We start from the raw sequence: 25,027 nt of genomic DNA on the forward strand, positions 1-25,027 counted from the left end.
GTTCATAACTGAAGTAATTTAAAACTTTATTTCACTAGTGTAACTAAACTGTTTATTTTAATGAAGTAACAGTAAACTGTTAAGTCTTTGCACAGTGAAATTTTCTCAGATGATATACGTTGTTTTTAGTACCCCTTCCCAGCGTATTTGTAAAATATTAACAGCTTAAGTATTATTGTATTTTTTCTGGATACACATATTTTTGAATCCTTATTAATGACAATGTATTAAAAATTTTTTAAGTTTAAGCATTTATTCTACAAATGAACAAAGTAAAATATCTTTAATCTAGTAAGTCTAGTATGCTTGTGAGCCCTTCTGCTGTGTTTGTTTTTAGAACCATACTGATGAATCTGTAATTAACCCTGTTTATACTGACTCACTTCCTCACTTGTGACCTCCCTTTTGTGCTCGTCTTCCCTGTGATAGTCTGACCTCCACAGATCAAGTTAAGCCTCTTGCAGCTTAGCCTCCTTCCACCTGGCACAGCTCAGTCCCCAGCCCTCACCTTCCCTTATCCATGCCTGTGACACATCCTGCCAGTCGTCTCTCTGTTTTGCTGCCTCCTGCTTAAGACAAATATCCTTGTTTGTTTTTTATATTGATTGTGACTGTTAGAAATACTTAAATCCAACAAGCCTATATCAAATGGATTCTCATTGTACTGTTTGATGCTCAGTTTGTTTTTTTTCTTTTTGAGCTCTTCCTTGAGTCATAGCAAAGATGTGTATCTATGAAAGAAGCAAATAATGATAATAATCTTCTCTTTAGGTGAGCCGACTGGTACTTTGGTGAATTACAGAGCATTATATCGCTTTGAAGCAAGGAACCATGATGAAATGAGTTTTAATTCTGGGGATATAATACAGGTTGGAAACAAAGTCTTTTCTTTTTTCTCATGAATAAGCTGAGTGCACTGTACTATATTACTTTCAATAATAATATTGAGTATACTATTATGGGGCTTCCCTGGTGGCTCAGACGGTAAAGCATTATACAGTAATTTACCATTTTAAAAATACATCTTCAGCATCACCTCATTTTGTTCTTAAGACATACTACAGATCTGCAGACGACACTACAGGTAAGGAATACTTACACAAGCTGTAATCCTCAGCGGCACGCTGCCAGCTTGGAGTGCGAGTACATGTCTTTTCATTTCTAAACCCAGTGTTCTTTTCACTAGGCCATGCTGCTTTATGCTGTAAAAAGTGACACTGATTTTATTTTAGTAAATTACCAATGACATTTGGGAGAACTAGTTATTTTCTGACAACCATTAGAAGAGTTGAAGGAGTTAGGTTCTATAGTTCTAACTTCTAACTAGATGCAGAACAAAAAGGATTTTATTGTATAATCACATGCCATGTAAAATGGATGAATAAGAGAAGATGCAGGGAATAGCATTGATTGAGCTATTGTGATACATTAGGAAGAATACAGGCTGTAGAAGCATAGCAACTTGGATTTTAGTCCCGACTTCAGTTTTCCTCTTAGAAAATAAAAGTTATATTACCTAGATTACCTAGCCAGTGTCTGTTTTCGTTTTAACCTGCGTTGTCACCAGTTTGGTGTATTTTATCAGTTGAGTAGCAAAAGCTGAATGGTACTTGGACTAGGGTTTACAAGAACTGACTCTTCAGATGCTCAGTATCCTCCGCAGCTGCACACTGCTTCTGTTGCCATTGCCGCAGTGGCCGTGCGTAGCTGCTCCTCAGCTGAGGGAGGTCCATTACATAGGCAGCTTGAGTCCCCAGTCTCCTGGCCCCGCCATTCCTCCTTGTCTAATTGGTGGTGATGAGGTGGTGTCCAAGAATGAAGAAATATAGCCTGTCTGGGCATGTCTGGCCAAGAGCCTACTTAAGGTTTGGTTATGTCTTTTGTTTCAGCAAATTCTTGTTGGAGGTTATACTAGGCTAGGGATATAGTAAACAATTCACAGTCTCTGCTCTGAATAAGTTTACAGTTATTGAGAAAGATAGACATCCCAAAGAAGTAGAAGAAGGGTGTGGACGGCTGCCCACTTTAGAGTAGACCTCTCCCACAGTCAGAGGGCCAATCTGGTGGTGGTGACAGCAGGAACATAAGGTTAGCTGGAGTTTCTTGAGTGCTTATGTTCTCTGCCGAATCATTGATGTAAAGAATGTCATAAGTTACTAATGTAAAGAATGTCATGAGTTACTGTCAGATATCTAATTTGGAGGCTTCCCAGGTAGCACCAGCAGTAAAGAACCCGCCTGCCAATGCAAGAGATGCAAGAGACGCAGGTTCAAGCCCTGGGTCAGAAAGATCCCCTGGAGGAGGGCATGGTAACCCACTCCAGTATTCTCACTGGAGAATCTCCATGGACAGAGGAGCCAGGTGGGCTACAGTCCATAGGGTTGCAAAGAGTTGGACATGACTGGAGCAGCTTAGCATGCATACACACACCTGATTTGGACAGCTTAGTTAATAATGGTGTTCATTCACTAAGAGAGGAGGATTAGAAGGAGGACATTTAAAGGGGAATTATAATGAGTTCGGTTTGCGATGAATTTCAGATTTCTAGGCAGCAGTTGCGTATCCAGAGGTATCTCAAGCGATCTCTGGCAAAGGTCAGAGGGGGCCAGTTTGGATGTCATCAGTGTGTTGTGATGGTCATTGAAGATGTGACCGTGGCAGAGCTCCCCTAAGGGGGAATAAAGAAGGGGGAAGATGGCTGAGGGTGCACTCGCTGGGAAGCATGGGCACTGAGGGATTGTCAGAGGAAGGGGAGCCGGGGAAGAATGACTAGAGGAGGAAACGAAACAGAGTGTAGTGTCAGGGAAGTCTGAGAAGAGGGGTCCACAGGTAAAACAAGACAGTGCTTTAGAAGAAATAACCATTGTATCAGCAACAGGACAGTTACTATTAACCTTGAGAAGAGTGTTATTTGAGTGGAATAGTGGAGGAAGAAGCCAGATTTCTGTGAGTTGAACAGTTGGAGGGGAGGAAGGAGGAGACAGTGAATATATGAAAATCTTGAAGGAGCTTGGCTTCTGAAGGGGAGAAGGTAGTGAAGGTGGAAAATAATGACAAATGTGGATTGAGGGAAGTTGTTCTGTTTTCTTGTTTTTTTAACTTGGCAGAAGCTTGAGCAAGTCTAATGATAGAAAGGGTCTGCAGAGAAAAAGGGTTAATGATACCAGAAAGAGTAAATTACTAATAGAGGGAGAATTTTTTTCCAATTAAGCTATAATTTACATTTAGTAAAGTGCACAGCCATCAGTGAATAGCTCTAATAATTTATACACATATGTAAATCTTTGAAGGGGCTTCCCAGGTGGCTCGTGGTAAAAGGATCCACCTGCCAGTGCAGGAGATATGAGTTCATTCCCTGGGTCAGGAAGATCCCCCTGGAGGAGGAAATGGCCACCCACTCCAGTATTCTTGCCTAGGAAATCCCATGGACAGAGGAGCCTGGCGGGCTGCAGTCCATGGGGTCGCAAAAGAGTCACTACTTCACAAGTAAAACGACGACAACGTAAATCATTGAAGCCACCATTGAGATCAACACATAGAGCACAAACGCTCAGGAAGGCACCTCAGGCCTCCCTGTCAGACCTCTCTGTTCTGACCAGCGGATGGAGACGAGAAAGATTCTTGACAATGTGGAGGGCCCAGGAAGAGGGAGAGGTGGAAGGACTGGGTACATTTTCCTTTGTGGTTGGAGGGCTGGATGAAAGAGTGGATGGGATCATAAATATTGCTGAAGTAGAGGTGAAGTCAAATCTGAGGGCTTCTGTATTGTTGTTAAGATAGGAGGCAAGATCTAATCAACTTCATGCGAAAAAGTGGCAGAGGAGGTTTGAGAGAAAGTGGAATAAATTAGAAATTCCTCTGTACCCTGGCAACATTTTTCATCACAACCTCTGTTTCTAGTCTTATCTGTTAATGCTGTTTTTGAAGTTATAGTTTCTCTAGGCTTGTGAGAATTATGTAAAATTTCCTATCTTAGGTCTCTATGTAAATTGCCAACTAGAAATTAATTATAATCATAAATGACAAGTATAAAATTGATTAAAGTTGACTGCTTACAAAGCAAATCTGGCCTAACTGAAGAATAAATGAATCAGCAGTTTCTTTTTCATAAGGCAGAAAATAATAGGAAACAATATTAAAGAGATTATGCTTTTAAAAGTTTGTAAGAAAAAGAGGAAGTTAGTATTTGAACACCAGTACTCATACATTTCAGTAATTCCTCACCTTGAGACCAAATATTTAAATCAGGTTTAGGTTGTATAATTCCTGGGGTTTGTTGTTCTTGCCTTCATGGAGATTCTACTGGTCTTTGTGAACTATTTTTGTGTATTAACTTGGATAAAATTAAAAATTTAAGTTTAAAAGGGCCCCTTGTCAGTTGTTAGAGGTAGTAACCTATTGTAGAAAATGCTTTAACCATGTAGTTAGATGGACTTGATTCTGAAAATTAGGCTGCTGGACAGTGTTCTGCGTCTCTTCTCTTTGCAAATATGTGGCTTTCCAACCACTGCTAATTCTTCTTTTTGTTTCCATAGGTTGACGAGAAAACTGTAGGAGAACCTGGTTGGCTTTATGGTGGTTTTCAAGGAAATTTTGGCTGGTTTCCATGCAATTATGTAGAAAAAGTGACATCAAGTGAAAAATCTGTGTCTCCTAAGAAGGCCTTACTTCCTCCTACAGTATCTGCTACCTCAACTTCTGAGTAAGTTTTTAGCTAATAACGGAATTTATATATCGCGGCACATGTTTGAATCCCTACTATGTATTTGTGTCAACCTGATATTTAATCATATTGTAATCTGTACTGGACTCTGTCAGAGTACGTTTTATTCCAAATTTAATACTGAAGTTTAGTAAATAAAAACATAGGTCTTTTTTTTTATTAATTTGTGTTTAAGCACTATGTATATTATATATATGAGTAGATAAATTGGTAGTACTTCATTAGATTCTAAATAATTAAGTATACTTACATCATATTGTTATATTTATAGATCACTTTCTTCAAACCAACCAGCATCTGTGACTGATTATCAAAATGTATCTTTTTCAAACCTAAGTGTTAACACATCATGGCAGAAAAAATCAGCTTTTACTCGCACTGTGTCCCCTGTGTCTGTATCACCGATTCATGGACAGGTTTGTATATTTCATTTTTGTGTGTTTTATTCTTTAATATTGCTCCTGCTTCATATAAAATAGAATGAAGATTTTTGCACAAAGGCTTCATTGATTCATTTACCATTTGTAGCATTTCGTTTCGGTCCTTAACCGTTCATGTGTGATACAAAGTTGAAGAAATTATTAGGGGTTTCTCAACAATTTATGGAGAAGGTGATGGCAACCCACTCCAGTACTCTTGCCTGGAAAATCCCATGGGTGGAGGAGCCTGGTAGGCTGCAGTCCATGGGGTCACGAAGAGTCGGACACGACTGAGCGACTTCACTTTCACTTTTCACTTTCATGCATTGGAGAAGGAAATGGCAACCCACTCCAGTGTTCTTGCTTGGAGCATCCCAGGGACGGGGGAGCCTGGTGGGCTGCCGTCTATGGGGTCGCACAGAGTCGGACACGACTGAAGCGACTTAGCAGCAGCAGCAACAATTTGTTCTCTTAGTAACAAGTTCCTACCAGCTAAGGTTTCTAAACTCAAAATATCATCGTTACAAATATTGATTATATTCTTAATTTGTAATTATTATAAGAAGAGCTGTGGGCTTGGGGGGATTTTTGTTTGTTTGTAATTTTCCTTAATTAAGTCATTGTGTGAGAACTGTATTGTATGTGTATTTAGCCTCTGGTTTAGATGTAACCAAGATGCAAGCATTTACATTGCTGGCGAAGTCATGTCAGACTCTTGCAACCCCATGGACGCCTGCCAGGCTCCTCTGTCCTGGGATTGTCCAGGCAAGAATACTAGAGTGGGTTGCCATTTCCTTCTCCAGGGAGTCTTCCCGACCCAGGAATGGAACCCAGGTCTGCTGCATTGCAGGCAGATTCTTTACAGACTGAGCTATGAGGGAAGCCCATTGTTACATTAACATTATTAAAAAGAAATTGCAGACTTTATCAGAATAGAGTCCTGCAAATTTCACGTTACTCAAAAAATGTTTGCTGTGTGACCATAGGTCCTAGGCATTTATTCTGTGCTAGAAATTTAATGAAAGAAAATTCTGTCATTAGTAAGTCATCAGCTAATGAAGACACAAATAAATAACTGTATGAGAAGTGTTGTAATAAAGATATTTTATGAAATCCTAAAGGGTATACAGCAGAGAGAGTATTTCAGTTCAACCAGTGGGAATCAGAGCAGACTTCACAATAGTTAAGGCATTTCAGTAGAACCCTCAAAAATGAGCAAGCTTTTAACAGAGAAGGAAAGTTACTCCTATGAATGAACAATTTGGGGAAAGTCACTGAGGCATGTTAACACAGGAGTTCATAGGAAACAAGTATTGTTTATAGTGTGGCTAGATTACCAGATTCATAAAGAAAGGGTTAAAATGTAGTTGGAGAGAGAGGTTGAGATTTATTTGTGAAGCGTTTAATGCCATGCTAAGCAGCTGGCAGTGGAAAGTCCATGTGAACGTTGCTCAGTCGTGTCTGACTGTTTGCGACGCCATGGTCTGTAGCTTGCCAGGCTCCTCTGTCCATGGAATTCTCCAGGCCAGAATACTGGAGTGGGCAGCCGTTCCCTTCTCCAGGAGATCTTCCCAACCCAGTGATCGAACCTAGGTCTCCCACATTGCAGGCGGATTCTTTACCATCTGAGCTACCAGTGGAAAGCCCGTGAAGGTTTTCAAAAGGAGAGTTAAGTTGTGTATTTTAGAGAGAGAACTCTGGCAGTCATATAGAGGCCAGATTGGTAGAAGGAAGCAAAGGGAGGAGACCACCAAAGGGTGGATATTACAGTAGTAACAGGTGATGCTGTGAACCAGTGTCACAGTAGCGAAAATACACAGAAGAGGGGAGGGACTTAAAAAAGTATCGGTCAACCCAAATTTGGCAATCCATTGAACAGGAGGAATGAGGAAGAAGTTGCAGTTAAAGATACCTCTTCAGGGTCTTTAGCTCAAGTGACTGAGAGGATGGTGGTATCATTGTGCAGTGTAGGAGGAATGGGTTTGGTGAGTTCTAAAAGTGATTACATTTCAGATGTATCACTTAGGTATTTGTATACCTAAGCATGAGGGCCAGGCCCATCAGGCAGCTTGATTTACAAGTCTAGAGGTCAAAAGATTAAGTTACAGTTAAAATATAGATTTGAGGGCTTCCCTGGTAGCTCAGTGGTAAAGAATACACCTGCTAATCCAGGAGACATGAGTTTGATCCCTGATCCAGGAAGATCCCACATGCCACAGAGCAACTAAGCCTGTGCACCACAACTACTGAGCCTGTGCTCTCAAGCCCACGAGCTTCACCTTCTGAACCCGCGCACCCTAGAACCTGTGCTCCGCAACAGGAGAAGCCACTGCAGCAAGAAGCCTGAGCGCCACAGCTAGACAGCGGCCCCCGCTCCCTGCAACGAGAGAAGAGCCTGAGCAGCAACGAAGACCCTGCCCAGCCAGAAATAAGTAAACGAAAGTATATACATTTGAAAAGATACAGATTTGAGAAGTCCTGCCTGGAAAATCCCATGGACGGAGCAGCCTGGAAGGCTGCAGTCCATGGAGTCGCTGAGGGTCTGACACGACTGAGCGACTTCACTTTCACTTTTCACTTTCATGCATTGGAGAAGGAAATGGCAACCCACTCCAGTGTTCTTGCCTGGAGAATCCCAGGGACGGGGGAGCCTGGTGGGCTGCCGTCTATGGGGTCGCACAGAGCTGGACACAACTGAAGCGACTTAGCAGCAGCAGCAGCAGCAGCAGCAGCAGGCGTAAATAAGATTTTAAGAGAAATCATGTGAAACAGGAAGAGAAAGAGGCTGGACCAAAGAGGAGCCGTCAGTCACCAGACAGTGAGCTTCAGGAAACTGGAGGGATTTCAGTGATGTCACCACCAATCAGAGATCAGGGAAAGTAAGGGTTTGAAGAAGCTTTTGGCTCTGAAATTATCAATGATCATGTCAAGAAGTTCAGTATTACAACGGTTGCAGAACCTAAATTAGAATGGACTGAGGGGTGAAATTGGAAAGCAAGTGCAAGATTTCTGTTTCTTTAAAAAGTTAGAGGTAGAATGAAGTAGAGAAGTAAAGAAATTAAAGATTCAAAAGAGAGAATTCACAATGTTACAAAATATTTTTAGAAGATGGGAGGGCCTGGTAGAAAGTTTAGAGCCCAGGTAGAGGGGTTAGCCTTATCAACAAAACAGAAACACTCCTTCCTCTGAGAGAAGAAAAGAAAGGAGAAATCAGAATATGAAGAAGTTACGAGAAGAAAACAAAAGTGGAGGAAGGTCAAGCACAGCTGCATCTCCATTCCTAGTGGAATAAACTGGACCCACTGCAATGCGGAGACTTGAAAGTGAGGAAAGAAAGGGTTTCCCTTTTCATTTGTTATGTGAGTACCCATGGTGCTTAATGCCAAGGGGTCTCCTTGAATGGTAAGTGTTGGGTCTTTATTCAGATGGTCGTCTGTCGTATATAATTTTAAGTCAGTTAGTAGATTATCTTAAGTCATCATTGATAATAACTCACCGCCATACCAAACCAGTCTGCTGTTAGAGCAGTCAGTATGTTATATCCTGGGAAACAGAAATCACAGTTGTCGTTGTTTTCTGTGTGTTTTTGATTTTGTGGTTTTGTCTTCACAGGGACAAGTTGTGGAAAACCTGAAAGCACAGGCCCTTTGTTCTTGGACGGCAAAGAAGGAAAACCACTTGAACTTCTCAAAGCATGATATCATTACTGTCTTGGAGCAGCAAGAAAATTGGTGGTTTGGGGAGGTTCATGGAGGAAGAGGATGGTTTCCGAAATCTTACGTCAAAATCATTCCTGGGAGTGAAGTTAAGCGGGAAGAGTAAGCACTTAGTTTTGTGTGTTTCCATGAGATGTGGATGTTGCCAGTTTCACTGATGAGTCAGCCACAGTCCAACTGGCTGTGCAGGAAAATTAGAAGTTTAAACTTAAGTCTGAATATCAGAATGGTGATTCCTAGAGTGAAACAAAATCATACCTAAGGTATCTGTACCAGTTTTAGAATATCTTTTATTCTAGTTATTTCAGATTCCTAAAGTTTTCGAAGTGCTTAAAATTTTAGATCGTTTGCTTTCTTTGTACCAGCAGGTCAGTTAGAGAAGTTATTTTTCATTGCCTTTGGAGCTTTCTCCCTTGTTGGTTACTGTAAACTGTCAATATTTAGATAAATCTTTACTGAGGGCCTCACCTCTGCCTCTCCCATCTCTGGATCTCCACAGTTCCTTGCAGGTCACCTTTCTTGGTGCTCATGACACACTGTGTTGTAGCTATTTCCCTTCTTACCTATATTCCTTATTAGGTCATAAGCTCCAGGAGGTGGGATTCATGTCTTTTTTGTTTGCTTTTTAGATTTTTGATCCCTAGTGTGATCTTAATGCCTAGTAGCTGCTCAGTCATACTTGCTTAGTGAAGAGAGGAGCTAACGAAAGAACACACTTTCTTTTGCATGAACAAAAAACAAAACCAGATGGGGCCTCTTGTCTTTATTTCCCAGTCTCTAGAGGAGTCAGGTCATCAAACATCTTTACTACCAAGAACCAAGTACTCTAATGTAGCTGTGGGTAATTATCACTTGTGTTTTATGTGGAAGCTGGTCTAAAAAGAAAAGCAAAATGATTTATTTTAAAGGAATGGGGTCAATGGAAATTAAGATCTTTGAGTTCTGATTCTACCATTTTTGCTAGACTGTATGGGGTAAGCCTTCTTGGTCTCGAGTTTTTTCATTGATTGAATGAAAATAACTAAAAAATCTTTAAAAATTCTTTCAGTGCTAAGGTTCTGTACATTAATTTTTAGTTCAAATGTCAGAAGACATTGACTTTTCAACCTGACGTGGAATTCTAGAGTGTGTGATAGCAGTAGCAACAGCAATAGCTGATATGTGTGCTGGCACTATGCCAGACCCTTTATGGTAATTATCTTATTTAAACTCCATAACATTTTACAGAGAAGGAACACATAAACACAAACAGGTTAAGTTTAAATGCTTAAAAAGACATTTCTTCTAACTTTTCATTCGATTACTGATCCTTTCTAACATAAGGCACGCAACTTGAAAACCTGCAGTAATGGAGAATTCAGCCAGGCAGTCCTTTTGGTGTGCCCATGAGTTGTAGTAAGAGTCCACTTTTAACCTGAAAACTGCTTCACTATACAATTTAGTCACATAAGTGGGGACCTCTGATATATATACAGATGTCTACTTCTTACTGCCACAGTTTTCTAGATTTCTTAGTTTCCTGGGTTAAATTGAAAATAAAAGCTATATATGTTCCAATATGTAAAAATAAAGCGCTGTTATTTGTATATATTTTTAAATGTACTGTGCTCTAAACAAGTAGTAAAATTTATAATTGCCCTTATTTTTTTCTAACCAAATCCAGCCCCATATGTGCTTCACCAAATAACTGCCCATTTACCAGTGCCTAATGTCTTTTAGATTTAGAAAAGCAAAATAGCTCACATTTGAAGAACTATTTATAAATCATACTGAAATTACTTAAATAGATTTAAAAAATTTAGTAGTTTGTAAGTAGGCAGTTTATAATCCACTAAGATTTTGTGTGTGAGCGTATTTCTAGCTTCTGTACTGAGACAACATTTCAGTTAATTTTAGCCCTTAAAAGAGCACACTGCTAAAAACCTGCTGTCTTCATCAAACCATCTTTCTTTTTTATTTACGTGATGATGCCTTTTTTATTGTATTATTATTGTTTTCTATCTGTTTTGTATGTTTATTTGGCAGACCAGAAGCTTTGTATGCATCTGTAAACAAGAAACCTACCTCTGCAGCCTGTACAGTGGGAGAAGGTGAGCTTTTGTTAATTTGTAAATTAGGTGGAGGTCAAATTAGCTACTGACTGATTATATAACTGACTTCCCACAGTTGTTACTCTTATTGCTTTTGTGTCTTCAGTGTTAAAGTGAAATTAGGAGAAACCTGCTGCCACTCTATTTCACATGAATATTTAGGAGATAGAAAATATATGACTGAAAATACTTGACACTTTAAAAAAATCAGTACTATAAAAGTTCATATCAGTTCAGTTCAGTTGCTCAGTCGTGTCCGACCCTTCACAACCCCATGAACCACAGCACGTCAGGCCTCCCTGTCTATCACCAACTCCCCGAGTCTATCCAAACTCATATCCATTGAGTCGGTGACGCCATCCAACCATCTCATCCTCTGTCGTCCCCTTCTCCTCCTGCCCTCAATCTTTCCCAACATCAGGGTGTTTTCAAACGAGTCAGCTCCCAGTAGCATATTGGGTACCTACCAGCCTGGGGAGTTCATCTTTCAGTGTCCTATCTTTTTGCCTTTTCTTATTGTTCATGGGGTTCTCAAGGCAAGAATACTGAAGTGGTTTGCCATTCCCTTCTCCAGTGGGCCACATTCTGTCAGACCTCTCCACCATGACCTCAATAAATAAATAGATAAGTGTGGCAATGAAATAGCATAAAATTTTTTGTTTTCCTTTTATTATAGATTATAGATGTTTAAAATGTAAGGAAATTTTAGTACATTTAAGTGTTTATGAATTGCCTTTTTTTTGAGCCACACTGTGCAGCTTGTGGGATTTTTAGTTCCCTGACCAAGGATTGAACCCAGGCCCTTGGCAGTGAGAGCATTTTAATTACAGTATGCCACATAAATCATTAAGTAGGATTTGAAATCAAGATATACTTTAATCATAAATATTACAAAGAAATTTTTGTTGTCCCTTGGGTGGTTTGACTATCTTAATTTTGAAAAGGTGTTGAAAAATGTCTACCCTTATTTCAGGCAGTGTTTTTATGTAATAGTTATATAGGTTTATAAATGAATTGTATATATCCATTGTAAAACTAGTTGAATAGTTTACATTTTGTTTGTATTGCTCAAGAAAATCAGTTTAATAGTAAGTTAAACAGTTTATTCATTATCTACTACTTTAGAGATTCTATTCTAGAGCCTAGAATTATGTTTTATTTATCATATACAAGGATGAATAAAACAGTTTCCCAGGTGCTAACAGCAGAACGGGAAGGATAGGCTTATAGTTGTAATAAATTCTAAATGAAAACACAGTTTTGAGTAAGACCTATGAATCCACAGAGGTGGCCACATTGAATCATCTTAAACAATGAGTAGGGTCTTGCTTAGTGATGAAGGAAAAGAAGGCTTGGTGGACAGAGGGAAAGGCGTGAGCCAAGGCTCAGCTGTGAAAGGTTAGGAAAGGAAAGTGAAGTTGCTCAGTTGTGTCTGACTCTTTGCGACCCCATGGACTATAGCCTACCAGGCTCCTGTGTCCCTGGGATTTTCCAGGCAATAGTACTGGAGTGGATTGCCATTTCCTTCTCCAGGGGAATCTTCTCGACCCAGGGATCAAACCCAGGTCTCCCTCATTGTAGACAGACGCTTTACCGCCTGAGCCACCAGGGAAGTCCTAGGGAAATCTAGTTACCAGCAAGCCTAGAGCCGGAGGTTTACTGTGGAATAAAGGCAGTGGAATGATGCTAGGAAAGTGGTGAGGAGCATTTTGAAAAGAACCTCGCTTGTTACAACATACCTTAACCTTGCAGTCATCTTTTGTTTTATTGAGTCAGCTAAATTGAATAGTATAGGAATGTGGATAGTAAATAGTTTTTGTATGATGGTTCTGGTCATCTTCAGTTTATGATCTGCAGATCAAATTTCATGTCAACAAATACATATAAAAACTTAGATAGTTCCTTAAGGTTATTCATTAACAAATATTTATGGAGCATCTATTCCATGCGAAGCACCTACTAGGAGCTGGACCATTGTGATGGAAACTGGCCTCTCATACTGATGTCAGCTGAAGAGTGGGCATTTGCATAACTATATATAAAAGAATTTAAGAGATTAAACTATATGTAACAAGGTTAAAAAAAACCTTTCCTGTCTTGACCCTGTAGAGATACTGATAATGTATTTGTAGCTTTGGGGTTATTCTCTGTGACATGATGATGATACAGTGGGAAAAAAGAAACCTGTGATAAAGCTTTCCATCCATCCTAAGTCGCTTCAGTTGTGTCTGACTCTGTGGTCCCATGGACTGTAGCCCACCAGCCTCCTCGGTCCATGTCATTCTCCAGGCAAGAATACTGGAGTAGGTTGCAGTTTCCTTCTCCAGGAATCTTCCTGATTAAGGGATCGAACCTGTGTCTCTTACAATTCCTGCACTGGCAGGCTGTTTCTTTACCACTAGCACCACTTGGGGAGCCCCAGCCTTATCCCAGTAACTATTAAGTAATTACTTCATTCTACTTTCTACCTTAACATCTCTTTACATTAGGTTTCCTTAAGTCACAATGTCTTTTACAGCAAATTTACTTAAAATCTTGGAAATTAACACTCTTTTTTTTACTTCTGTAATCTTATAACCAAAATTAGTTTCTTTTTTCTTTATTCCCTACAGAGTATATTGCACTTTATTCATATTCAAGTGTAGAACCTGGAGATTTGACTTTCACTGAAGGTGAAGAACTATTGGTGACCCAGAAGGATGGAGAATGGTGGACAGGAAGTATTGGAGACAGAACTGGAATTTTTCCATCAAATTATGTCAAACCAAAAGATCAGGAGGTAGAGTTACTTTGGTATAGAAACAGAATCATTCCATTTCTGTTGCTCAAGGTTCATATTTATAAAGGATGCTTACATATGGTTTTGGTTGGGCTGCTTTGGTTACAAGGAGACCATTTAAGGTAACTCCAATAAAATATAGTTTAAAACAGAGATCCTGTTAGATAAAGGAGAAATGATTTTATGAAATTCCAAGAACAAGAGCCATAGATAGGGCCAGGCCTCATGATAACTGAAGTTAGGGAATGGTTTGGATCCAGGGAGGCTTAAAAGGAATCCGTACATCTTTAAGGCTCTGCCGTTATTATGACCCAGCCCACTCTTAGAGTTCCTGCTGCCTTGCTCCTACCACTAGCAGCAGTTCTCAGACTTTTTGATTTCAGGAACTTGGCACATTCTTAAAAGTTATTGGGGACTCCAAAGTTTCTGAAAATATATGGATTATATCTAGCAATATTTCCCATATTAGAAATTAAGACTGAAATTTTAAAAAATTTACTAATTCATTTTAAAATAACAAAATTAAACCCATTATATGATGACTTAAATAACTTGCTTTTAATGGAAAACAAATATGTACTTCTTCATCTTCAGAAACATTTAATGAAAACGTTTGGTTGAAGTAGTTGAAGAAAATTCAACCTCACACAAATATGAGCGATAACAAAAGTGTTTTAAGAACGTGTTCAGATACCTGTGGATATTCTTTGACACTGCTGTACCAAAACTTGACAAGTACTAAATTCTTGTAGATTACTTGCAGTGCAGAATCTGAAGCCAAATCAGTGAACATTCCTTATTGTTACATTAAAATTCACCAGTCTGTTTTGCATACTGAGTGTGATGACATCATTCATGGATCATTTGGCAAATACTGAATCACTGAGTTATGCAAATATTCTCTATATTGCTACATTTGATTATATAATATTTTAAAAATTACATTTGTGGCTTAAAGACTCAAACATAAGACATGGCACCATAAAACACCTAGAAGAGATCACAGGCAAAACATTCTCCAATGTAAATCATACCACTGTTTTCTTCAGTCAGTCTCCCAGGGCAATACAAATAAAAACAAAAAATAAACAAATGAGACCTAATCAAACTTACAAGCTTTTGTATAGTAAAGGAAACCATAAACAAAATGAAAAGACAACCTATAGAATGGGAGAAAATAGTTGCAAATGATGTAACTGACAAGGGTTTAATTTCCAAAATACACAAACAGCTTATACAACTCAACAACACTAAAAAAAAAACCCAATTGAAAAATGGGGAGAAGACTTAAATAGACATTTCTTCATAGAAGAAATACAGATGACCAATAGGCACATGAAAAACATGACCCACAGAGATGTTATGGGGAGGGAGGTGGGAGGGGGGTTCATGTTTGGGAACACATGTAAGAATTAAAGATTTTAAAATTAAAAAAATAAAAAACTATTAAAAAAAATAAAAAGTAAAAAAAATAAAAAAATTTAAAAAAAAAAATTAAAAAAAAAAATCACTACTTACTAGAGAAATGCAAATTCAAAAGTACAGTGAAGTACCACCTGACAGAATGGCCATCATTAAAACGTCTACAAATAACAATTCCTAAAAATAAGAAATGTGATTGGCCCAACTTATCCTGTAAAGTCAAACAGGTCATAGTTGCTGGTATGCAGTCTTTGTTCTTAGGTCAGGTTCAGGAGGAACATGGCAAACAATTAAAAATAAAAGCATGACCTTATATGTAGCAGGAGCAAAACTCACATATCCCTTAACATACCCAGAGCGCAAGTGTTATATGTGGTGGACATTAATTCTGACCCCCGCAATGATGAAATGAAATGTATTTGTATTAACATTTAATATTCAGAAAAGATTCGGAAAACAAGCTGTTCCTGTTGAGTTGCCAACATCAGCTACTTATATATAATGTATTCTGTCAGAGTCAGCTTTCCCTATAAGTATTGGATTCTTAACTTATTTGATCAGTATAAGGTTAATCATTATTTTGCTTAAGAGATGAGGACCTCTAAAGAAATGAGGACCCTGGGAATTAGAAATCTCTAGTTCCTAATAGCCTGTGTACTTTTAACCCTGGATTGTTGAAAAATGATAAAACAGTGTATCATTTCCTTATAGGGTTTTGGGAGTGCTAGCAAATCTGGAACATCAAACAAGAAACCTGGTATGTATCATGATGAGGACAACAAACTACTAAAGTGTTTACCAATCTTGAATTCATAGTCCCTTATATTTCTTCTTAAAGAAACCTGGTATAGGTATCATGATGAAGCGGACGAACTACTAGGGTGTTTAATAGTCTTGAATTCATAGTCCCTTGTATTTCTTCTTAAAGAAACCTGGTATATGTATCATGATGAAGCGGACGAACTACTAGGGTGTTTAATAGTCTTGAATTCATAGTCCCTTGTTTTTCTTCTTTTCAGAGATTGCTCAAGTAACATCAGCATATGCGGCTTCTGGTTCTGAACAGCTTAGCCTCGCACCAGGACAGTTAATACTAATTCTAAAGAAAAACACAAGTGGGTGGTGGCAAGGGGAATTACAGGTAATAACTTTTAAATAACATTTCTTAATTTTATTATAAAAGTAATGCCTGCTCATTAGAAACATCAGATTAATAAAAATTTAATTTGTCTTATTTGACTGATTAATAATTAATAATTATTTGATTGATTATTAACAAAGCTCCAAGAGGTATTTACTTATTAGGAGAACATTAGAAAGGTCTTTTTAGTTTATGAATATTATTTGTGCGAAGTATGCAGAGAACTTTGAGACTGAACAATCTCCGAATAGACTTCTACAAATAGTGTTGAGATGCATATTGAATCTTCCAGTTGTTTAATATTGACCTCAAAGGCCAGTGCAGAATTCAAGTGTTCTCAAGATACCCTCCCTCCTAACACAGATTGTAAGTTTGGAGGGCCCTAAGACCACTGCAAGATTCAGTAATTTCCCATAAAAACTCACAGGACTCACTGAAAGCTGTTATACTCATGGTTACGATTTATTACAGCAAAAGGATTTAGATTAAAATTAGCCAAGGGAAGAGATGTATGGGTCAGAGTTCAGGAGGGTTCCTAACACAGAGCTTCCCATTGTTCTCTCCCCGTGGGGTCATGGGCAGCATAAATCTCCTGGCAATAGTACACATGGAGTATTGCCAAGCAGCAGCAGCCTTGGGTTCCAGTGTGCTTATTGAAACCCCATCAAGTAGACACGGCTGATTGTTCGCATGCCTGAACTCAGTCTCCAGTCCCTCCAGAGGTTGTGTTCATGTTATGACCCAGAGGGCCCACCGTTAATCATCACATCATTAGGCTCTCCTGCATCGTTAAGGCCCCCCACATAAACTGAGACACTCTTTTAACAGTCAAGACATTCCACAGGTTGAGATTACCTTCCAGGAGCCATAGGCAAAGGCCAGGCCTCCCTTTGGGCAAGGTTAAATTCTTTACTACACAGTTTGGATTTTCTAATTTTTAGTTTATGTCTCAATAATTGTCTTTAGTCTCATTTTTTGTGTTCTTTTTGCTAATTTTATAGGCCAGAGGGAAAAAGCGACAGAAAGGATGGTTTCCTGCCAGCCATGTTAAACTTTTGGGTCCAAGTAGTGAAAGAACTACACCTGCCTTCCATCCTGGTATGGAAATGGGTTAACTTGTGTTTCATCTTAGGAAGCTTTTTTTTTTTTTAAACTCAGCATTTCTTAGATTAGCCAATTCTTTGAAAAATATTTTAAAGTTTGTTCTTTCTTTACCTCTGTGAGAACTTCCTTTCTAAAAAGTTCTGTTAGAAACAGCCAGCTGTTCAGTGATGCTTGAACTACACCACTCCTTGAAATTGTTGAATTGCTCTACCATCATACTTCAAAGCAGTTGCTTGGATTTCCAAACTACATTTGGGAAATTCTTGCTTTAGTGAAACAGGGAATAGAGGAAGGAGGGTGGGAGAGAACAGCTAGAGGGAAATGTTAGCAGAATTTTAACGTATGATGCTAATAGGGAGAATTACTCAATTTGACTTGTTGCTTTTGTTGCTCTTTCTCTGGTAGTATGTCAGGTGATTGCCATGTATGACTACACAGCAAACAACGAGGATGAGCTCAGTTTCTCCAAGGGACAGCTTATTAACGTTTTAAACAAGGATGATCCTGACTGGTGGCAAGGAGAAATCAGTGGGGTGACTGGTCTCTTCCCTTCGAACTATGTTAAGATGACGACGGATGCAGATCCAAGTCAGCAGTGTGAGTAATACCAGACTATTTACTTCTTCGCAGTGCGTCAGCTTTAGCGTACAGCACTGCACTCCTTACTTTTCTCAACCAGAATCTTAAGCTGAGCACTCTCGGCGAATGTTTATTAATGTTTAGAGTAAGAAAAAATAATAAGAAACTTGCACAAAATCAAAAGTTATATTGCTTTTTTTCCAAATTCTTTTTTCCTAGCTTCAGACCTTACTGTTAGACTTTATCTGAAAGAAAGTTCTAGTTCTTTCATGAGTTCCTTGGTGTGATAACAGTCTATACTGCGGCTTCTCTTTACACCAGCCTTTTTCAGCTTAAGAGAGAGTAGAGACTAGCTGGCAGTTCGTGTGTTCAGCTGTGCAGAATGACCCTTGTAATGTACAGGTGCTATTAATTTTGCAAGCTTATTTCCCACGTTATTACACATCACCAGGTTAGAAGAAAATTATAAAATTTATTTTACAAATAAAGTGCTTGCAAAAATCTCATTAGGTGATTTTTTTAAGGTAGGTAACTCATGCCACAGAGATATATGAATTAAGATCTGTTTTACTACTTTTACTGCAGGGATCCATATCTCAATGTATACGATTTGGTATTACATAAAATTATCTCTTGATAGTTACCTCACCTTTCTTACACTTGACAGTAAATGTAGCATTAGAGAATAAACAGTACTTGGAAATATTTTTTTAGCTTCATAAAATAGAGGTCACCTTTCCTCACCCTTTTGATCTTTTTGTCCTTCTTAATAAAATACATCATGATTAGTATTTTTATCATTCTTGTGAAATTATCTAAAAGCTTTAGCCTTTCATTTTAACTTAGCTTCTAAGAACATATAAATGGTAACCCAGTCAAAGCTGAGCTGTGTTTACAATTAAGTGCAAGTATTATGAATTTACTTTGTACTGTATCTATCATTTTAAATTATTAGTGCATTATTTTCACTTTAGAGCTTATAAAGATCATTGTGATTTGGAGAGAAGACCGTCCTTTAGATAGAGCAGCTGAATTTCCCAGTCTGGACGTGGAGTCCAGTTTTTTATGCTTTGAATATTCCTAAAAATACCTCAGGGTTTCAGAAGAGGTAGTAAGGAAAATTATAAAACTTGGATTACTTAAATGAAAGACCATTTTTAAATTCTGCTGATGGTTTGGCAGTTTTCAGGGCTTGCCAGTTTGTCTGGTTAATAAACATACCCGAGGTGTCTTTCCTGGGCCTGAGAGAGGAAGGTACTTTTCAGACCCACTAGGTCTGGAAGATCTTGGGCTAAGTGATCCTTGGAGGCATTCTGGTTTGTCAGTGCATTTGCCTTTTATAGTGTCTACAATGTAAAGTGATCATGTTCCAAATGTTTTGTTGTTATCTTATTTTCCAATGGTGGAACATATTTTTCCCTTTTAAGTCTTTTATAATAAGAAATATAAGAAAAAAATGAAACTGTTCTAAAGGAAGAACAGGCAGGAGTATATGAGTCAGTGAAAACTAGTTAAGTTGTAGACTATTGTGTGTGTTTCTCAAGCCTTTATAAATTTTCATTTCACTAGGTAGGTAGGATATTTTCTAAAGGTTGAGAATTTTAGTAGTTCAAATTTGTTGATGTTGCATGTAATCAGTAGAATTTTTCTCACCCACTTGATTTGCTTTATGTTCATTTTATCCCTCATTTTTCTTTTTATAGGACCCAGTGTTGTCATCCAGTGTGAAAGCACCCCAGAGACCCACTATCCAAGTTTGACTCTAGCGTGGAGACAGGGCAGGCAGCCCTGATCAAATATCTCCTACACAATTCCTTAGCTTCGTTCTCAAATGTTAGAGCCATTTGTGGTTATTTCTCTGGGTTTCTAATTTACAGTTAAAATTTATTTGTAACAAGTTAAAGGATAGTGGGTCTTTGTGTGGCTTTCCCTGCTGTTCACTCTGGCATCCTTTAGCATTTTTCTCCTTTTTTAATTTGGTAATTGTAGGTCATTAGCATGCATACTGAGTTTGCCCTTACATGGTGGGAGTTCAAACACACAAAGACCCACTATTTGCACAAACTGTTCTTGCTGGTTTGGAATGGGCTGCCATGCTTTTCTAATGTTATTGCAACATGTATATTCATTACAGAATTCAGAACTGCTTATGTTTTGCTGTTACGTTTGACCTAATCCTAATCACAATGAGCTCTTAATTGGTTCAATATGCAATTTGTCCCCCGATAGGCACTGTTTCCTCTGTTACTTTCTAATATGCCACTATAAGTACCAATATTTAAGTTTGTTAAAAGGCCAAGAATTGGAAATATCCGTTTCTCTGTTTTCTGTGTATTTTGGTGTGGGAGTGATGACACTTTGAGGGAGCTCTTCTTACCTCATAGAAGAGGGAAGTGGCCTGCCCTACCCAGCCATATGTGCAGAACAGGGTGGGTTTTATCTGTTGCGGCTGTCCCAGAATGAGCCCTGCACCGTAGGAGTCCACTGGGGTCTCTGGGCTCGTGAAGATCCTGCTGATGTGCTGCAGCAGTCAGTTGTTACTTCTTTACTGATTACCTAAAAATGGCTTATTTTTGAGGAATGAAAGGCTCCCATTATTGACTATAAGATATGAAACTTTCCCTACCTTAGGCAGAGAATTTATATCTATACATTTTAAAGTCAGAAATTCATGTTATCTATTTTAATGAGGTGACTCCATATCCCAGGTCACAAAGGGGCACTGGTTGACTTTCTTCTTAATGTATTTAGTAAAGATCATAAGGAATGCTTGAAAAGTTTAAATGCCCTTGAAGCAGGCAGACAGTCTCTATCTAGTTGAGAATGAATTAGAGTGAAGGAAAGCTGCGTGGGAGCTGGCATTCCTCTGTGACCATGAAGCTGCTTTGTGGCTACAGAACTGATTTTACCATTCAGAATTCTCTACCTAATATCTATTCTTCAGCCACATTGGTAACTTTGGCATAGGACTTTACTTCTTTTCCTTGAGCCAAAAACTGCAAGGATAGTAAAACATTATTATAAATGTGAGAGTACTTAGTTGACTTTTAGTGGATAGTATTAAATCATATTTGAAAATCAATGAGAAGATTATGCAATTTAAACTGTTTACAAACTGCAGTGCAATCTACTGTTTCTGAATGTCCAAGTATTATCAGGAAAAGTGTACATACAATCACAGAGTCTTATTTCCTCACAGAGTTCTTTAAGAAGAGTGAAATGTGTTTTTATATCTCTGAGGCATATTTTGTGCAATATTTGTGTTAATGTGCCTATACATTATGAATGAATGATTTTAGTCATATATTGCCTAAATCGTAACTTTGCAACACTTGAGGAAGAATCGACAGTTTAGTTAGAACTTCACAAAATTTAAATGTCTGTGTTCCAGAATACTTCACATCGTTGGGATGTATGGTGACAGGCATGTATGCTCCCTGAGGCAGGGATTTCTAGTTACTAGACCACCTCAACTTTTAGCATTTGGCATCATCATGATACTTTTATAAAATATGACATTAAATGGAAAGCAATAATATTATTTTACAGGTGGCATAACAGATTTGCCTGCAGTCACTAAAGGGTACAGTGTAAAGACTGGGTCCTTGTAAATTCAGCTGATCTTCTAAATTGTACGGGTTACTTGGTCTTGCCTTTTATTTTCTGAACATGTTAGTTGGGTTCAAATTCAGGGCAGTTACTTTAAATCCACCTTAAACCCTGAGGTTAGAAATAAGACCACTTAATTAATCACATGGTATAGTATAACATTCTCTCTTTATAATTTTGAATTTGGGCTTATTTAATACACTGATAAATTATTTCAAAGGTATCTTTGTAGCTCAAATTGCTTCACTTTTACACTGATAACTATAAAGAATGACATTCTGGTAGAGACTAGTGTCTGTAAATCAATATGAAAAGAATATATTCATCAGGTACTATGGACTAAGTCTTATAATGGTGTATTTAAACTGAGTGTCTGGGAAATAAATTTACTGTATTTACAGAAATACCTCTCTCTGTTTAGGTATTTTGTCATATATTTGACAGGGAGTGAAAAGTAAAGGAAATGGTATGACATATAATAATAACTTGTCCTTAAGTGAGCATGCAATCCTTTGCAATACCTCATATTCAGCCACATGTTTGCTCTCTTCCTCATTCAGTATAAGAGGCAGCTTCAGTTTACTTAGAAAGAGACATTAGAAGGAGTTTATCAGGAACATAGAATTTTAAAAATGGGAGCACAACTGAGCAAATCTGAACCCTGTAGGAGGTGAAGAATCAAAATACGTGTTTATTTAAAAATTGCAGTATGTTGTAATCATTTCTACAGTATGTGATTAAACCTGATGGGTTTTCCAGCAATGAAAAAATCAGTTCTAAGACCAAAGCTGATTTTTTTTTAGAAAATTTGAAAATCTAAATCAGTCCTACCTGTTGTATAGTTTCCTCTAAAACTTTATCCTAGGGAGTCATTTTAAAATAATACAGCTATTAAAACAGTATAACTGCTACATTAGTGTTTTAAAATATAATATGAATTCTGATAGTTTAAAATAAAGTAGGGGAAGGAAAAGTAGAGAAAGAAATGCCAATTCCAGTCCAAAGTTTTATTTGCCAAGTTTTCTTAGGATGAATTTTACCAAGTTATAAATTCTTGTAAATAGACTCTCTAATGGAAAGACTGAGAGATTTTTGCCTATAGTGGCATTATTGGATGCTGCTGTGATGCTACTGTAATGTAATAAATTATTAAATTGTTGCAAAGTGCTGTTTTTTTGCCTTAAATTTTTATTTTGTGCGTCTTGAAAACTATAATATTAAAGGTATTGAGATTGTGCAAATGCTGGGCACGCTTGGCATGAGGTCATTCGTTTTCATTTTTACAAAATTGTAATATAACTATGCAAGTGTGTTTATTAAAGGGACACAAACTACATTACTTGTATTGTGTATTTCTTTTGAAGCATCCTTTAAAACTTATTTTTAACTGTTTATATTGTAGTCCTGTTTGAATTTCTTTGGAATTTCTCTTTTCCCTTAACGTGGTCTCTTGGTCCAGACCAGCAAGTTGTATTGTAGTACAAGGGACAAAAGAAATTTTTAAGTGGTAATGATTGAGATAGTTTGGTCCAAGATAAGTGTATGTATCTCAAAAGCAAAAGAAATTTTGATTTGAAAATTTCTAGGATAATAATAAAATAAAAGAAAATATCTAGGATAATAATAGACTACTATGTTATTTATAATTTTAAATCCAACTTTAAAAAGATTGGAAGGAATTTACAAGTTAATACTCACTGCAAATGTAGACTAAGACATTTTTAGTACAAAATAATAAGAATCTATATTCAATAAAAGAAATTCCACTGGATGCTTGGAGGCACCAGAGTTAAGCAGTTTTACACTTCAGTAATCAAGTTGGTGGTTTCACCTTGAGTGAAAAAAAGTGGATCAAAATCCAACCCATCTGTCAATGTATGATATAAACAAAACGTTTCTTCATCTCTGTAAAGTCTTTCAGCTAACATATGTTGAGCATTTGTATAAGTGAATGCAGAGTACTAGATCCTGAGAATATGAAAATGAGTAACAAGTGGTCCAGGTCTCAGGTAGGACCCAACTGTGAGAGGATAAGGCATGAAAGCAGATAATTATAAAACAGCATGCTAAGTACACTGAGAGAGATTTACTGGGCACCAAGAGAGTACAGGGACTTCCCAGGAGGCACTAGTGGTAAAGAACGTGCCTGCCCCTCCAGCAGACGTGGATTCAATCCCTGGGTCAGGAAGATCCCTTGGAGGAGGGCATGGAAACCCACTCCAGTATTCTTGTCTGGAGAATCCCATGGAAAGGAGCCTGGCAGGCTATGGTCCTTAGGGTTGCAAAGAGTTGACCACGACTGAAGTGACTTAGCACGCATGCACACAAGAGAGTATGGAGGAGGAATGCCTGATTCATCCGTAGACTGGTGAATTAGAGAAGACTTCTGGATAAGGCAACTGCTCGATGCATAAGATAAGTAGGAGAAAGCCAGATTGGAGGGTAGAGGGGTGGGGAGAGTGATAGAGACAGGCAGCAGCCTGGATGCCGGAGGAGAGGGGTGACTATAAGCAGTTCATTATTGCTGGAGTGGAAGTGGAAAGCCAGCAAGACAAGTTGAGGCTTGAGAGCAGGCCGGGGGCTAAACCAGAGATTCCTGGTCTGGCTGCTCGTTGGAATCACCACCTGGGAGGCCTTTGACAAGCTATTGATGCCTGAGTCCTGATTTAAATGGCCTGAAGTGAGGCCTGGGCATGGGGATTTTTAAAAACTCCTCAGATGATTCTTACGTGAAGCCAAGGTGGAGAAAAAACCATGAAGCAGCATTAGGAATAGTTTCTGAGGGAACACTGGGAGGAGGTGGGGGATTTATGGATTGTGTGGGCAGGTGAAAGGATCAGTTTGATTCCCAGATTTGTATCTTGGTGACAGGGAGAAATCATGGTGCCACCAGCTACAGTAAAAATCAGTTGGGAGAAGATGAGTTTGGTTTTGACTACAAAGTACCCGTGGGACATCCAGATAGAATTGTCCAGCAGGTAATGAGATATAATTAAGATATACAGCATCAGATGTATATCAGCTGGTGGCATGAATGCATATTGATAGTTTCTGAGCCAGTGAAAGTAAATGAGGTGACCTGGGGAGAAAATCAGACCTTTGAGGGTATCAGGAGTTAAGGGTTGTATAGTGAAAGGAACCCATGAAGACAAGAAACAAAGGTTCTAGGAAAATAAAGAGATTGTTATGCTAATATCACCATTCTTATAAAATAATAAAATTCTACCTATATAACCATTGCTCATATCAATAAAATGAAAAGAGGAAATGTGCTATTTATTGAGTACTTATTAGTCTAGGTATTTTTCTAAGGTCCTTATTACTGTTTTCTTTTTATAGTCATGGAAATTAAAACACAGAGAAGTTAAATAACTTGGTCAAGGTTACACAGATAGTCAGTGGTAGAGCTGGGTTCAAACCCAAGTGGTTGGCTCCAGAGTCCATG

The 25,027-nt window shown here is 38.2% G+C and overlaps 1 protein-coding gene across 1 annotated transcript in view; it reads left to right on the plus strand.

Moving 5' to 3' along the window:
- The window catches only part of ITSN2 (intersectin 2), an 84,640-nt gene that overhangs the window by 34,029 nt on the left and 25,584 nt on the right, over positions 1–25,027 (plus strand). Inside the window, exons 19-28 of the mRNA XM_052648268.1 lie at positions 772–869; positions 4,536–4,702; positions 4,995–5,139; positions 8,755–8,960; positions 10,884–10,948; positions 13,561–13,727; positions 15,861–15,906; positions 16,169–16,290; positions 17,292–17,388; positions 17,800–17,991. Coding sequence (XP_052504228.1) covers positions 772–869; positions 4,536–4,702; positions 4,995–5,139; positions 8,755–8,960; positions 10,884–10,948; positions 13,561–13,727; positions 15,861–15,906; positions 16,169–16,290; positions 17,292–17,388; positions 17,800–17,991 — 1,305 coding nt within the window. The remainder of the gene's footprint in view (positions 1–771; positions 870–4,535; positions 4,703–4,994; positions 5,140–8,754; positions 8,961–10,883; positions 10,949–13,560; positions 13,728–15,860; positions 15,907–16,168; positions 16,291–17,291; positions 17,389–17,799; positions 17,992–25,027) is intronic.

The sequence above is a fragment of the Budorcas taxicolor genome, chromosome 11 (assembly GCF_023091745.1).
Source record: "Budorcas taxicolor isolate Tak-1 chromosome 11, Takin1.1, whole genome shotgun sequence".
Taxonomy (NCBI): Eukaryota; Metazoa; Chordata; class Mammalia; order Artiodactyla; family Bovidae; genus Budorcas; species Budorcas taxicolor.